The sequence below is a fragment of the Lithobates pipiens genome, unplaced genomic scaffold (genome assembly GCF_037356315.1).
Source record: "Lithobates pipiens isolate NorthernLeopardFrog02 unplaced genomic scaffold, aLitPip1_a1.2 Scaffold_19, whole genome shotgun sequence".
NCBI lineage: Eukaryota > Metazoa > Chordata > Amphibia > Anura > Ranidae > Lithobates > Lithobates pipiens.
Genome location: NW_027507764.1, coordinates 230,468,006 through 230,484,281, shown reverse-complemented (window position 1 = coordinate 230,484,281; position 16,276 = coordinate 230,468,006). Strand labels below are relative to the sequence as shown.

General features: G+C 44.2%; 1 protein-coding gene across 1 annotated transcript; it reads right to left on the bottom strand.

Moving 5' to 3' along the window:
* Window positions 1–12,869: 12,869 nt before the first annotated feature.
* Window positions 12,870–15,368, bottom strand: LOC143996617 (uncharacterized). The gene is made up of 4 exons (XM_077491783.1): window positions 15,028–15,368; window positions 14,758–14,920; window positions 14,518–14,659; window positions 12,870–14,226 (listed from the first exon to the last, which is right to left on the bottom strand). Exons 1-4 carry the CDS (start codon window positions 15,251–15,253, stop codon window positions 13,642–13,644), a joined length of 1,116 nt encoding a protein of 371 aa, XP_077347909.1. The 5' UTR covers window positions 15,254–15,368; the 3' UTR covers window positions 12,870–13,641.
* Between the last annotated feature and the right edge of the window lie 908 nt (window positions 15,369–16,276).

Below are 16,276 nucleotides of genomic sequence, written 5' to 3'. Positions count from 1 at the left end.
GCTGGTGTCAGTGCTCTCTATCACAGTGCTGGTATCAGTGCTCTCTATCTCGGTGCTGGTGTTAGTGCTCTCTATCTCGGTGCTGGTGTCAGTGCTCTCTATCACGGTGCTGTTGTCAGTGCTCTATCAGGGTGCTGGTGTGGTGTCAGTGCTCTCTATCTCTGTGCTGGTGTGGTCTCAGTGCTCTCTATCACGGTGCTGTTATGGTGTTAGTGCTCTCTATCTCGGTGCTGGTGTCAGTGCTCTCTATCACGGTGTTGGTGTCAGTGCTCTCTATCACAGTGTTGGTGTCAGTGCTCTCTATCTCGGTGCTGGTGTCAGTGCTCTCTATTTCGGTGCTGGTGTGGTCTCAGTGCTCTCTATCACAGTGCTGTTGTGGTGTTAGTGCTCTCTATCTTGGTGCTGGTGTCAGTGCTCTCTATCACGGTGTTGGTGTCAGTGCTCTCTATCACAGTGTTGGTGTCAGTGCTCTCTATCTCGGTGCTGGTGTCAGTGCTCTCTATTTCGGTGCTGGTGTGGTTTCAGTGCTCTCTATAGCGGTGCTGGATCCAGTGCTCTCTATCATGGTACTGGTGTGGTGTCAGTGCTCTCTATCTCGGTGTTGGTGTGGTATCAGTGCTCTCTATCACAGTGCTGGTGTGGTGTCAGTGCTCTCTATCTCGGTGCTGTTGTCAGTGCTCTCTATCTCGGTGCTGGTGTCAGTGCTCTCTATCACGGTGCTGATGTGATGTCAGTGCTCTCTATCTTGGTGCTGGTGTCAGTGCTCTCTATCATGGTGCTGGTGTCAGTGCTCTCTATCACAGTGCTGGTGTGGTGTCAGTGCTCTCTATCTCTGTGCTGGTGTGGTCTCAGTGTTCTCTATCACGGTGCTGGTGTGGTATCAGTGCTCTCTATCTCAGTGCTGGTGTCAGTGCTCTCTATCTCGGTGCTGGTGTCAGTGCTCTCTATCACGGTGCTGGTGTCAGTGCTCTCTATCACGGTGCTGGTGTCAGTGCTCTCTATCTTGGTACTGGTGTCAGTGCTCTCTATCTCGGTGCTGGTGTCAGTGCTCTCTATCACTGTGCTGGTGTCAGTGCTCTCTATCTTGGTGCTGGTGTCAGTGCTCTCTATCACAGTGTTGGTGTCAGTGCTCTCTATCTCGGTGCTGGTGTCAGTGCTCTCTATCACGGTGCTGGTGTCAGTGCTCTCTATCACGGTGCTGGTGTGGTGTCAGTGCTCTCTGTCTTGGATCTGGTGTTGTCTCAGTGCTCTCCATCATGGTGCTGGTGTGGTGTCAGTGCTCTCTATCTCGGTGCTGGTGTCAGTGCTCTCTTTCACAGTGCTGGTGTCAGTGCTCTCTATCTCGGTGCTGGTGTCAGTGCTCTCTATCTCGGTGCTGGTGTCATTGCTCTCTATCACAGTGCTGGTGTCAGTGCTCTCTATCTCGGTGCTGGTGGCAGTGCTCTCTATCTCGGTGCTGTTGTCAGTGCTCTCTATCTCAGTGCTGGTGTCAGTGCTCTGTATCACGGGGCTGGTTTCAGACAGTGAGGGAGATAGCAGCAGAGAAGCAAATCAGCAGGCAGTGCCAGCACCATGGGCGTGACCAGGCAGCTACACGTCACTACAGAGCAGTCGATTGGAGTGGTTACCCGGGACCCGCCGTGGAAGCTGAGCCTGCATTCGATCCAATACGCTCAGGGCTGCGGTGAGACTATTCTGATCGTGCTGCCAGTGACATCTTTGAGAGAGATTTTTTATGATTGTGTACGTATGTTTTAATGCGCACGAGAGTTTTAAATAATAAAACAGTTTTGCACTATGGAATCTATGTTTTGTCGTTTCCTATATATGAATCCGTTGCTGTAAATGAGAACCAAGTGAACCTTTACCGGTGGGATGTCAGGGAATCTGAGGTTGAGAAACTTTTGAGTGGTGGTGTGACAAGAAGATTCTCCAGAGGGATACCAGTGAGATTACCTTAGCAGTCGTAAAGAAGTGCCTGTTAACCCTTGGGGGTCCGGTGAGTGGATTACCATAAGGGGTGTCACCGACTGTCAGACTTTTCATGCACTGGTGGTTCTTTTCTTGGAGACGGATTCTTTATCTGATTGTCCAGAGTGTGAACGTTCAATTGAAAACTCAGGCTTATATGTTTGGGACTGTTCTGAACATTTTTAGTGACTTCTATTTCTAATCATAGAAGTATTATCCTCTTTAAAAGTTATTAGTTTATTGTTTATTTTTTAAAAAAAATTCAGCGCTGTCAATATGGTATATATGGGGTAACAAGTTGATGGATGTTATATACTATATATTTTAGTGCCAGCACCATGGCTGAGGATCAGCACTGGACTGGCACCTCTGGACCACTGCAGTGGAACCCTGCATAGGTGGGGGTAAGGGACAGGCAGAGGAAGGGGCTCAAGCACAGGTTGGCACACTGGGACACTGGAACATGACTGCCCTGCCCTGACTGTAGCACTGATCATCTCCTGGACCCCCTTCATAGCCTGCCCTGACCTTGCCTCTCCTCTCTTGCCTTCATGCGCTCCTGAATTGTCAAAATTTCACAGATAAAAAAAGAATGCTTGTCGTTGTCGATCCCAGATTCACTTAATACTTTTGTTATGTCAGTGTCCATGTAGTGGGAGTATGTGTGCACAGCTAGTAAGTATTTTGTGGCTGAAAATATGACCTGTAGGTTTTTAAGGTTCCCCTGCCATTAAAGTCAATGGGGTCTGCCGCGAACTTTGCGGTTCGCAAACTTTTGGCCACGTTCACGGTTCATGTTCATGAAACGTCCTGTCGGAAGTTCGTCCATCACAAATCTCTAGCACTTGGTTGTTATAATAATCCTTAGACAAAACAACAACACCCCCCCCCCCCCCTTTGTCAACGGGTCTGATCACAATGTCTTTTCTTTTCTCTAAGGATTTAATCCCTTCTTTTATATGTCTTGTGTTTATATTTTTTCTCTAACTTACACAGCACCAGAGTCTTAAACACTTCTAAATGTTGAGTAAAATTATTAGGAGGGTTAAAAAGTGATAGTTTTTTTTAGGCCTCTGTCTACTGCCATAAGACAAACTGCCCCATTACCTGTTGCACTTACAGGGTTCGAGTTTTTGTTTAAGAAATACTTTTTAATACTCCGTTTTCACATTTTTTTATGTATATCTACATACACATCGAACTTACTTATGGGTCTTTTCAGACCACATTTCAATCCTTGATGCAAAATATTTTTTCTCTTTATCTGTTAGAACTACATTGCTTAGATTAAAGATACCTCCTAATCTATTTCCCGCATTCTTTTTTTGTTGGGTCCTGCATCCGGCTCTACAGCCTCTGGCCCATTTCTTCTTGGGCCTGGTAATTGGGGTGCATTCCTTTCCCAATGTTGTTGGTCCCTCCACTCTGGTTCTCTGTATATTTGGGGTGCTGAGGGATAATGAACTGGTGGGCGTCTGCCTCTGGGGGGATAACCCCGACCCCTTCTCTGTCCTCCCCTGCCTCTTCCTAAAAAAGGATGGTGATGAAAAGTGATTATTATAGCCTCCACTATAATCTCCCAAAACGTCATATATCTGTTGTTAGTAGGGACCTGATACACAGTATTTTATAGGGTTGTGTTTGGGGGTATTTACCTCTAACCCCTCTTGTCCCTCACCCTCTGTTTTTTTTTACCTCTTTTCCGGGTACCAGGGTATACTAATATATTAGAGGGTCTCCCATTTTGGGGTTCCTGACCTAATCCGTGATAATGAGCCTGAGAGGTCGGTTGTGATAAACCCTCAGTTTGAGGGACATCACTTGCTGTATGCTCCATATTATTATTAGGCACCAAAGAATCTTGCCATACATAAACAGTGTTTGATTGGAAATCCTTCAGATCTCTAAAAAACTTTTTCAACTTCTTTCTCTGATTGTTGTTATCTACTTTTTCAAATTTTTTTGCAATACGATTATTAAAATCTAAAAATGGTTGGGATTCTCTGATGGGGTCCAGCCGTTGATTGAGCAAATCCTTGATTTTGGATTCCAATTTGTTCATTTTACTCTTTTTCCTTTGTAAAATCAAGTCCTGCAGCTTCAACCCAACCCCATTGAAGAACCCCAACCACTCTATCATAGAATCCGCATCCTCGAACCCATCCTGAGGGGTGACTTCCCACCTCAAACTGCGCACTATGATATTCTTTTCTATGTAGTGTTCTAATGTACAAATGTCCCACCAGGTCCGTACCTGCTTTTCTAGATCACTACCTAGAACTGTAATAATGCTATCATAATTTACTTCCAAGCTGCTAGGTTCATTCACTGTGAACAAGCTGTCCAAGTCTATTTATCTATTTTTTTTAAATGTAAACACATCCATTGCTAGCTAGAGTAAAACTCTAAGGCCGCGTACACACGGGCGGACTGTCTGACGGACTTGGTCCGCTGAAACGTGTTTCAGCGGACAGTCTGCTCGTGTGTGGGCTTCAGCGGACTTTTTCAGCGGACAGTCTGGCGGACTAAGTCTTTCGGAATTTCCGTAATATTGTCCGTCCAACTTTGGTTTCAGCGGACAGTCCGCTCGTGTGTAGGCAAGTTGGACGGACTAAGTATGGCGCCTGCTCAGAAAGGATTTACACGGCCGAAGGTTGCATTGCAGTGTATTGGACGTCGTATTTCTAGTCCCGTCGTACGTGCTGTACACGTCATCGCGCAAGCTTTCAACGGACTGTCTGCTCATCGTGTGTGGTCAAGTCCGTTCATTCAAAAGTAGGACGGACTGTCTGTCGGATTGTCTGACGGACTTAGTTGGCCAGACAGTCCGCCCGTGTGTACGCGGCCTAACTACCACTGCTCCTAATAGACATATTGGATGTCAACATGATTTAAATTCTAGTCTTGTCTGCTTTGCCAATCTTGAACATGTATTTACATGCTCGTGGCGGTGGAACCGATGTGACCGTTTTGCAGTTAGAAACCAAGTGGATACACAGTTTAGATGCTATTAAATATCCAGGTTTAAATGAGTATATACATTTTAAATCCTTTTTATAGTTATGGTTTAGCTTATATTTTAGTTTTTTTGTATTTCTTTAATTGATGATTTATTTCTAACCCATTACCTAGCTGTGTATCCATTTGGTTTCTATCTGGTCTCTGCAGCAGAGCCCCTGGCCTGTATTCCATTCTATCCCTCCCCCTTTGCTCCTGAATTGACCAGTCACTGCCCCTTTAGATCCCTTTGCCACTCTAGGATCTACATAGAATATTCTCGGTTCATATATTTTTCAGAATATTGTTCCTTTTGTACTTTTTTACACTCGACTCCTTTTTCATATTTATTTAGAATAACAATCATATTTATTGTTATGTGATTTGTTATTCTAATATAAAAAATTTTTTTTGGACTTTCTTGTGTTTGAGTACTCTGTACTATTTTTTTTGGTTATATAATGTTTCAATCATTCCATGTGGATTTATAGATTTGTAATACATGGTGCGAAAGCTAGTTGGACGATTGCGTACTGGGGAGGATGGGCTCTGTCTGCATGTGGGCCGTGCATGACCTGTCCTATCCCATCATGTCCCCCTGTATCCATTCCAATTTTTTCCTTCTCCCCCTCTCTCCTCCTTTGCTCAATGCACCTTTTGGCTCAGGGACACTTTGGGGGCTGCCCCTAGGGATGGTGATCCAATCACACCCTGTGGCTGTATGGACACCCAAGGGCTGACTGCCCTTTGACAGTGGGCCCGCCCTTTGACTGACTCTTGCACTCTTTTCCTATCCTGCCTTAGGTGCCTCCCATTACATCCTCCCACACTGGACTTTCTCCTCCTATACCAGCCTACTGGGGAGAGTCCTTGTGTCCCACCTACGTCTATCTGCCCCGCATGGCCATGGTCATGTGGCACGTTTGATGTCACGCCGGGGGTTATGGGTATTGTAGGCCACAGTGTGCGGGCACTGCGCAGGCATGATGGCCATTTTTTGCTCCCAGTCAGACTCTGACCGGGTGGGGGGCCATTAGGGCGGACATTGCCAGCCTTTCTTGGCTGATTCCCAGGAGCACTGTACACACCGGATCGCTCCACACAAGGTATTGTTAAGGACTGGGTGCTTTCTTACCTACAGATCCTTACTTTTTAGCCATTCAGGCTATTTCTATGTGATACAACTTTTTTCTCATTACTGTTTTTTTAGGGCTCTCTCTAGGTCTCGATATTTTGGGATTTCCTTGACATCTAGTGCAGGACCATATTATATGCATTACCCCCTGCATATTTGCATTATACGTAAACCAAAAAAGTAATTGGCGCACAAATGAACATTCCTTTTATAAAAGGTAGTTGTCCATATGACAAACTACTAGCTGTTTGGATTGATGTCCTATAGTCTGTATCAATGTGCCGCTGTTTGACCACTTTGGAATTAGTGAGATAAAATGTAAAAACAACCAGCAAAATACAACGCACCAAAGAAACTTTTGATGTACTAACACATAAAAGTCATTTATTAAATGGTGGATAAAAAAAAATTACAAATACATCCAATCCTCCTGGGATTTTAAAATTTGCATTAAACCTTGAAGCCAAGGACACTACTTTACTTGTTTTGGGTAAGCTATAGCTAACACTTATTTTACTTACTCCCTTTTATTTGCCATTGTGCCTGCATTTAAGTTTCTGTTTACTTTTCGATTATTTCATCTTGTCCTATTTATTTCATTTTAGTTTATCCACCTCAAGTCTTTACCCATGAGCTTCCATTGATTGGATATTTCCGGCCATCCCAGCATCCATTTTTTTTCATTTTTATCTTCATTCATCCTTGGTATGTATTGAGACTATGTTAACCCCTTTTTTTGTTATACATATATGGGCTTCATGAGAGTTAACTGTTCCCACTAAACAATTACACTTATATTTTCCTATTTTAGCTTTTATTGGTCTCCTTTTTGGCCCTCTGCAGCCACACTACAGTGGTTTGGTTTGCCATCCTTGGGAAGCTAGCCGAGCGGACTTGGGAAGATTGGAGAAGGTGGGGATTGTATTTGGAGTTACGGGGTGTTTGATTCCCAATAGCTGTTTACACATCTGGGGGAAGGAGGACTAGTGTGGGACACCAGAACGTGGTGTCCCACGCATGTGTTCCAGTGGATACTAGGGGTCTCTCCATGTGTGAAACTTGCACAAAACATGTAAGTATTTCAGCTTTGGAAAGGGAAAAAAATCATGGGGCTGGGTCACGTGACAGGTGGCCCGTCCTCAGCTAAGAGACCTGTCAGGCTGCCGGGATTCTCACGGTGTCTCCGGTGGAGACAGGATGCGCTGAGCTGGACATCATCGTTGGACCCTGGACCTGGAGAGGAGAGATCATCCATCACTGGACCCCGGAGAGACGATCAGCCATTGCAGGATCCCGAGAGTGGATTACCACTACTGGAATCTTTTTTTTATTCTTTTTATTTTTAATAAAGGACTTATCCCAACGGGGTCTGTGTGTTTTTTACAATTTTTTACACTTTCTTTGTGAAATGGTAGGGGTACAATGTACCCATTACCATTTCAAATGGGGGGGATTGCGATAAGCCCCCCGCCCGCAGACCCCCACAACCACCCGGCAAGGGTTGTGGGGATGAGGCCCTTGTCCACATCAACATGGGGACAAGGTGCTTTGGTGCTTTGCTACCCCAAAAGCACCCTCCTAAGGTTGAGGGCATGTGGCCTGGTATGGTTTGGGGGGCGCTCTCGCCCCCCCATTTTCCTGAAGCCTGCCAGGTTGCGTGCTCAGATAAAGGGCCTGGTATGGATTTTTGGGGGGAACTCCATGCTATTTTTTAAAAATTTGGCGTGGAGTTCCCCTTAAAATAAATACCAGACCTGAAGGGTCTGGTAAGAATATTTGGGGGGAACCCCACGTATTTTTTTTTAAAATCTGATGCAGGGTCCCCCTTAATATCCATACCAGACCTGAAGGGCCTGGTAATTCAATTTGGGGGGACCCCCATGGATTTTTTTTTATCAATGACTTTCAATGACTGTTCTCTGTATTACTGGGAGCTGACAATTCATTATAGCTAAGTAGATGGAGAATGAAAAAACTCTGGACAGCCACACTCCGAATTAAATAAAGTAAACTGTGCCTTTATTTTCTTGAAAAAAAAAACCTCACATCACACAAATCACAGCAGCAAAGGGAAAAATATAGAACAAAATTGCTAACGAGTTTCATGCTGAAATTAGCGCTTACTCATAGCTATGAGTAATAGCTATGAGATTCTCTGCAAGGAGAATCTACCCGCAACATGGTTTGAAAATGGTTGGCTGGTCAGAACTAATGATGGACGACATAACAAAAGTATTAAGTGAATCTGGGATCGACAACGACAAGCATTCTTTTTTTATCTGTGAAATTTTGACAATTCAGGAGCGCATGAAGGCCATGGAGGAGAGGCAAAGTCAGGGCAGGCTATGAAGGGGGTGCAGGAGATGATTAGTGGCACAGTCAGGGCAGCACAGGCCTGTGCCAGTGTCCCAGTGTGCCAACCTGTGCTTGAGCCCTTCCCTCTGCCCGGCCCTTACCCCCACCTATGCATGCAGGGATCCACTGCGGTGGTCCGGAGGTGCCAGTCCAGTGCTGATCCTCAGCCATGGTGCTAGCACTGCCTGCTGATTGGCTTCTCTTCTGCTATCTCCCTCACTGTCTGAAACCAGCACCGCTATATAGACTGAGCACTAACACCAGCACCGTGATAGAGAGCACTGACACCAGCACCGAGATAGAGAGCACTGACACCACACCAGCATCGTGATAGAGAGCACTGACACCAGCACCGAGATAGAGAGCACTGACACCAGCACCGAGATAGAGAGCACTGACACCAGCACAGTGATAGAGAGCACTGACACCAGCACCGTGATAGAGAGCACTGTCACCAGCACCGAGATAGAGAGCACTGACACCACACCAGCACCGTGATAGAGAGCACTGTTGGTGGTAGTGTCTTTGGGGGTGCACATAACAGAGAGTAAAGAGGGTGCAGATCAAGAGGAGGAGGAGGGTGCAGAAGAATAAGGCTGAGTGAGTCACTCAACCAAGTCTGGTGCGTCCTTTGACATAATCGCACGCACCTTCTGCAATTTGCCACTTTGGCTCAAGTCTGTTGCTCCTGCCCTGCCCCTACCACCCCTGCGGAAGGCCCTACCTCTTCCTCTGCCTGTCATTTTTTAAATGACCCTGTGACAAAAGTCTCTAGAGAAGTGCAGTATGTATGTGGAAGAAGGTATTTAACACCCCACTTCAATCTGTCGTTTTTGGGGGCCACTGGTCTATCACACCAGTTTTAATACTTTTTTTTAAATTACGTTTTTCAATCTTTGTAGTATCGCTGCAGAACCACTCAGCAGTCACAATGCTGCACAGTGGAAATGCACTATACTATGCTTTCTATATGTGCAAGTATTTTATATGTGTATTACACCCCTATATACTGCACACCAAATAGTACACCTATACCAGTCCTTAAAAGGACCTTTGTGGACCTAGTAGCTAGTGATTTGCAGACTGTTAGTCAGTCCCTACACTGATAAAAGACAGCTGCAGAATTAGTCAGCACTCAGCTCAGCAGTCAAGTATAATAGGCTTTCTATATTTGAAAGAAGGTATATAATACGTGTACAACCCTATATACTGTACACCTATACCAGTCCTTAAAATAACTTTTATGGACCTAAGGCCCCTTTCACACGGGCGGCTGTTCTGCCGCAGGAATCATGTTTATTTTTTTCTACAAAATTCAAGGCTCCAGGCACAGCGATCAGCTGCGTTTGCACAGTGCGTTTACCAGCGTTTACATGCGTTTACATGCGTTTTTATGCGGTTGCGTTTAACTGCAGTTTTTATTCCCATAGCAACCCTTTTATTTATTTATGTTTTTGTTCCCTGGAATGTACCCATGATGCATTGCAGTCCTCTATATTTAAACCTGTTTCTTTGTTCTCTGGCTGAGTGTGTGTTGGAGTTTTGCAGGAGTGGAGAGGAGTGCTGAGTTTTGTGCCAGTTTTTTTGAAAAATTAATGCAAATATGGGTAGTTTGCTTGCAATGCTCATTTTGCTGATGATGAGGATGAAGAGAAGAAGAGCGATCCAGAGTAGGCGACGTCCTCGTCGTTACTGGGTCCATCCCCTAACGTCTCAGCGCCTATCGATCGGCTACTTTGCCCTCATGTTCGGTGAGCTGAGGACTCATGGGGACAAGTTCCACAATTACACCAGGATGTCGGTGGCATGCTTCGATGAGCTGTTGGGACTTGTTAGAGGACGCCTGACCAGAACCACGACCAATATGCGAAGAAGCATTAGTCCAGAAGAACGGCTGTTACTTACGTTAAGGTAGGTTTTCCATATGTTGAACAAATGCTTAAATTCATGTACATGCAGGCTTAGGCAATATTGGCAATAGTGTGTGTGTATGTATGTATGTATATGTATATGTATATGTGTATATATATATATATATATATATATATATATATATATATATATATATATATATAGATGAATCTATAACCTAATCTATATCACAACAGCGATTTTTCGCACATTACTCCCATTACCATTATTTTTTATCCTTGAAAACTATCTATCGTGCCTTGCACAGTCAGTTTTATTTTTTGCAAATAGGAAACGTCATCAAATTTCAGTAGTTTCTCATTATGTAGGTGAGCTCTGAACACAAAGGCAGAGTTTTGCATTAACAAGCAAGGTACCACCAAATAATATTTTGTACTAGACCAACCCACCACCAGGCTTCCTGTTTGGATGCCAGCACCTACTACCAGAGCCGAGGGATTTATCTTTGGGCTGCAATGTGTTAAAAGTCATCAGCTTATCTAGATGCTGATGTTTATTTGTTACCATGTAGAACTCCATATGTATATTGATTTTTTTTTAAATTTTATTTATTTTACTATATTTTATATTTTCTGAATTGTTATCAATTTTGTATTGCAGATACCTTGCCACTGGTGCCAGTTTCACCTCCCTCCATCATCAATTTCTGATGGGAATTTCCACCGTATCCACCATTGTGCATGATACCTGTTACGTCATCTGGGAAGAACTGAGAACATCAGTCATGCCGGAGCCAACATCCAGTCTGTGGGAGGAAATAGCGGAGGAATTTTGGGAGAAGACCAACTTCCCAAACTGCATTGGGGCATTAGATGGGAAACACATCCGGCTCATCAAGCCTCCAAAATCCGGTTCCCGCTTTTTCAATTATAAGAAATACTTTTCTATTGTGCTTCTGGGACTCAGCGATGCAAATATGAAGTTCATCGCTGTGGATGTTGGAGCGTATGGGAGTTCTGGAGATTCGAGAATTTTCAGAAATTCCGTAATGGGGCGGTTTCAACATGGCGAATTTCAGGTGCCACAGTCAAGGCCTCTCCCTGGTACTACTGGACCAGATCTTCCACTTGTAGTGCTGGGAGATGAGGCATTTGCCTTATCCACGCACCTGCTAAGGCCCTATACCAGGCATGGTCTCACTGCCAGGAGGCAAATTTTTAACTATAGACTCAGCAGAGCTCGAAGAATGGTGGAGTGCGCATTTGGCATTTGCGCTGCCAAATGGCGTGTTTTGATGACAGCCATGCATCTGGAAGTTGAGCATGCCGTCAATGTGGTTCTAGCGAGTTGTGTTCTCCACAATTTTTTGAGGGGTAAGGAGATCGTGGCCACCGAAACCCCTGTTTATGAGGAACCCATAGGTCCTGTTACTGGCACTCGTCCAAGTAATCAGGCCCTACAAGTCCGTGAACATTTCACTGATTATTTTTTGAGTGAAGATGGACAGCTGCCATGGCAATTGGACTATGTATACATTTTTAACCATTGTTGCATGTTTTTTTCATCACATATTTCAGGTTTTTGTGTCAGTTTTCACGTTTGCCTTAAATAAAGTAGTCGACAATTTTCAACAATTTAAATTGTTTTTATTTCTATCGTTTGCAATGCACAGGGTGTATTTAAAAAATTGAAAAACATTACAAAAACATTGAATGCTTGCAAGTATAGAAAAATGTTTTTTAATTACTTTGGAATATATATATATAAAATCTCCTTTTAGTTTCAAGTATTGAATTTCAAGTGCAACAGATAACGAGTCCACAAAATATCCCCCACTACCCCCCGTAAAAAAAAAAAAAGGTTACAGTATTCCTGCACTGCACAGGGTGTATAAAAAAAATAGAAAAACCTTACAAAAACATTGAATGCTTGCAAGTATAGAAAAATGTTTTTTAATTCCTTTGGAATATATATATATAAAATCTTCTTTTAGTTTCAAGTATTGAATTTCAAGTGCAACAGATAACGAGTCCACAAAATATCCCCCACTACCCCCCGTAAAAAAAAAAAAAAGGTTACAGTATTCCTGCACTGCACAGGGTGTATAAAAAAAATAGAAAAACCTTACAAAAACATTGAATGCTTGCAAGTATAGAAAAATGTTTTTTAATTCCTTTGGAATATATATATATATATATATATATATATATATATATATAGAGATATATATATATATATATATATATATAGAGATATATATATATAGAGATATATATATATAAAATCTCCTTTTAGTTTAAAGTATTGAATTTCAAGTGCAACAGATAACGAGTCCACAAAATATCCCCCACTACCCCCCGTAAAAAAAAAAAAGGTTACAGTATTCCTGAAGTGCTGTCAGGCCCCTTTCACACAGGGCAGATCAGTAATGATCCGTCCCGTGAAGATCCGCTTGGTCGGCAGGGATTGTTCCATTGTCCCCACTGAGCCGGTGGCAGACAGGGCTGTCCCGGCACACTGTGCCCTGTGAGTTCTCTGTTCTCTTCTATGGGGATCGGAAGAGCACGTACCATCTGTCCGTGTTCATCCAATCCGCTCTGCAGATGGCTAGAAAAATTGGATTTCCCTCCGTCTACAGAATCGGACAATTGCGGTGGCACCCGATATCGTCCGCCTCCGCAACAGTCCGATTCTGCAGACGGAGTAAAAACCTATTCTATCCGTCTGCAGAGCCGATCGGATGGACACAGACAGACAGTCCGTGCTCGTCCGATCACCATAGAGGAGAGTGGAGAGCTGACAGGGCGGTCCCTGCACAGTGTGCGGAGACCGCCCTGTCCGCAGCCGGCTCAGCGGGGACAACGGAGCAATCCCGCTGAGCGAGCGGATCATCACGGGGCAGATCATTACTGATCCGCCCCGTGTGAAAGGGGCCAAAGATGGGCACTGAGTGCGGTAAACAGTTCTGAAATATTTGGCTAGATGGAGAAAGTGCAAAAGATGTCGCCATGTACACTCCACTGTGTAGATGGGGTAATCTCCCACTGGGCCAAGTCTCTCAACCTAAACAATGCTAGCACCCAATCAGAAAGTTCAAGTATTGTGAGAGCAAGTGGGGCCAAGTAGCAACATGTATAAGCTTGGGACAGTGGGAGATTCTTCTGTGCGTACAGTTCAGTGTACATGGAGGAATCTGGGGTTTGTTGTAAACATTAGTTCGTGTAGGTAAAACATTAAGTAGTGTAGGTAAAACATTAAGTAACATTACACAACAAGAAAAATACAACCGTCATATCACTGCCATAGGAATACTATAAGTTTTCATATATTGAATAATTAGGGTTACGCAGGGAAGAATGGCTTGGTTCACTGCCAACATCTATGGGTGATCCTGAATGGGAAGATGAGGGTGAAGACACTGGGTGTGGCTGCACATGCATCCTTTGGTAACCAGGATTAGACGGGTAAGATGTATACAGTGGTGGGGGTCCTACATAAGGGTTAATGGCAGATGTTGTGTCATGGCACTGCTGACTGGGCATTGGTCTACTGAAAGACCCACTAGGTGAATTAAAACCCATAGCCCATGGCTGAAATTTAGGATATGGGCGTTGCTCTTTGCAAGCGGACACAATATACGTTAAATAGGCATGTATATCACCCCTGACCTCAGTGCGCTTATCTGCAGGAATCTCCCTGATTACACAAAGCAACATTCTTAAAAACATAACATCGGGGTCTGAGATGTTGAGGAATTCATCATCTTTTGCCTGGTTTTGTGATTGGTTTCTCATTTCTTCAATGATACGGTTGAAATATTCCTCAAAAGGTGTCTCTTGTTGAGTACGTGTTCGACGGGTGGTAGTAGTAGACCGGACTCTCCTATCTGGATTTGCCTGCAATATTATAATATATAGATTATGCATCTGATACTGAGGTCACACTGAACAGCATATGATGGCTTGCACAAATATTGCAGCACCTGTTTAGAATAGATCACACACAGGTACTTGTTTTGTTGCAAAAACCTGATCTCACTGAAGACCTCCAAAGCCAGAAGAACAAGTCACACCTTGCCCAAAAAACAAGTCGTTGTTGTTTCTACAACATTTGTGCCAACACCAGCTGCCTTTTCAAAATGTAACGTCTTTTGTGGACAGAAATTGTGACATTTTTAAAATACATACCGCAGGTTCTTGAGTGGATGGATGATATTCTTGGGATGACACTGTTTCTGTGGTTTCTTGACTGGTGTCAGCGTCTCCTGATGGTGATGGCGATGAACTTTCGCGCCTTGCGCTTGCTCTCACAGGGACACTTGACACAGTTCTAGGTAACAATAAAGATTACACGTTTAAAAAAAAAGTGAACATGAATATGCCTTTAATGGTCACAAATCGCTAAGTAAAATAAATGGATATACTTACGTGCGCATCTCAGTGGTGCGCCTCAAAAAAGACAAAGCCTCTGCATGGGGGTTAGGCCTGCGACGAGTTGAGGGTGCTCTGCTTCTCTCCGCAGCCTTCTCTTCGTTGACTTCTTTTTTGTAACGGTCGCGCAGGGACCTCCAACGTGTATAAACCTCCTTTCCTGCAATATATAAAAAAAACATACAATGGCCTGGTCATTAGGGGGTAAAATCTTTACTAGGATGCATGTGTACCCTGCTGCATAGACACAACAAACCTTGCACTCACCTCGGTTATCCTGTTCAGTTGCAGACATCTCGTCCCAGTTCGGTGTGACATATTTGTAGACTTCTTCCCACTTTGCTCTCTTCAGCACTCGGTCTGCATATCCTGGGCATTCTGAGTCCCATAACTCTGGTCGGGCTTGCACCAGTGCGATGATGGCCTCGTGTGAGATGTCTCTTGCCGCCATGCTGTCTTCTCCCCTTTCATCCCTCTCAACTTCCTGTGTCATTTCCCAGGTACACCTGCTGTATAGGATGTGCTTCCGGGTTTTTTTTTTCTTCTTTCACGCTGCTGGCCGCAATTGACACAAAAGACTGCGATTACCTGCGGTTATGTGCGTATAGCTGCGCTACATCGCACCTGGACGCATACAATTCTATTTTTTCTATTCGCACCGAACCGCATGTAACGAAATCGCCGCTAAATGCTGTGTGTGAATGGGGCCATAGGAAAGCATTGTGTGCTTTTAGCTGCGGTAGAAATGAAGAAAATCCGCAGCTAAAAGCACCATTCTATCCGCCCGTGTGAAAGGGGCCTAATAGTAATAGCTAGTGATTAAACTGACTGTCCCTGCTCCACCCAGCATCCTGTCCCTACACTGACAAAAGACAGCTGCAGAATCGGTCAGCAGTGCACTCCGCAATCAGCAGCACAGCAGTAAGCAGCAGTGCACCAGAACCCTATATACTGTACACCTATACCAGTCCTTAAAAGGACTTTTGTGGACCTAATAGCTAGTGATTTGTGTTACTACAGTCTGTCCCTGCTCCACACAGCAACCTCTCCCTACACTGACAAAAGACAGAATGTAAAAAGACTGCCAGATCAGGTCTATTTATAAGGTAGGGGGAATGTCCAATTGTCCATGTCCTGAAATGTTTCAATAGGCTGTCCTGTACTCCATGATGGATGTGTCATCATGGGTCAAAGTTCTTTCACAATGTAAACGCATATGTCCGCCAGCGCGAACAGTGCCAGAAGTCCGCCGGTTTGGCGAATCGCGAACATGCAAAATTTGCTGCGAACCAACCGCCGGGCGAACCGCAAGGCCATCCCTAGTCAGAACGCACTGAAAATCAGGCAGGACCTGAGAAGAACAATCTGAAAATCAAAAACAAGCACATAAGAACACACTGAAAAACAGAAGCAAATTATTAAATAGAACACACCGAAAGATAGAAAGGAACTGACAACACGCACTGAAGAACAGATATAGACCCACAAGCACAAACTGACAAGCAGAAATGAACTG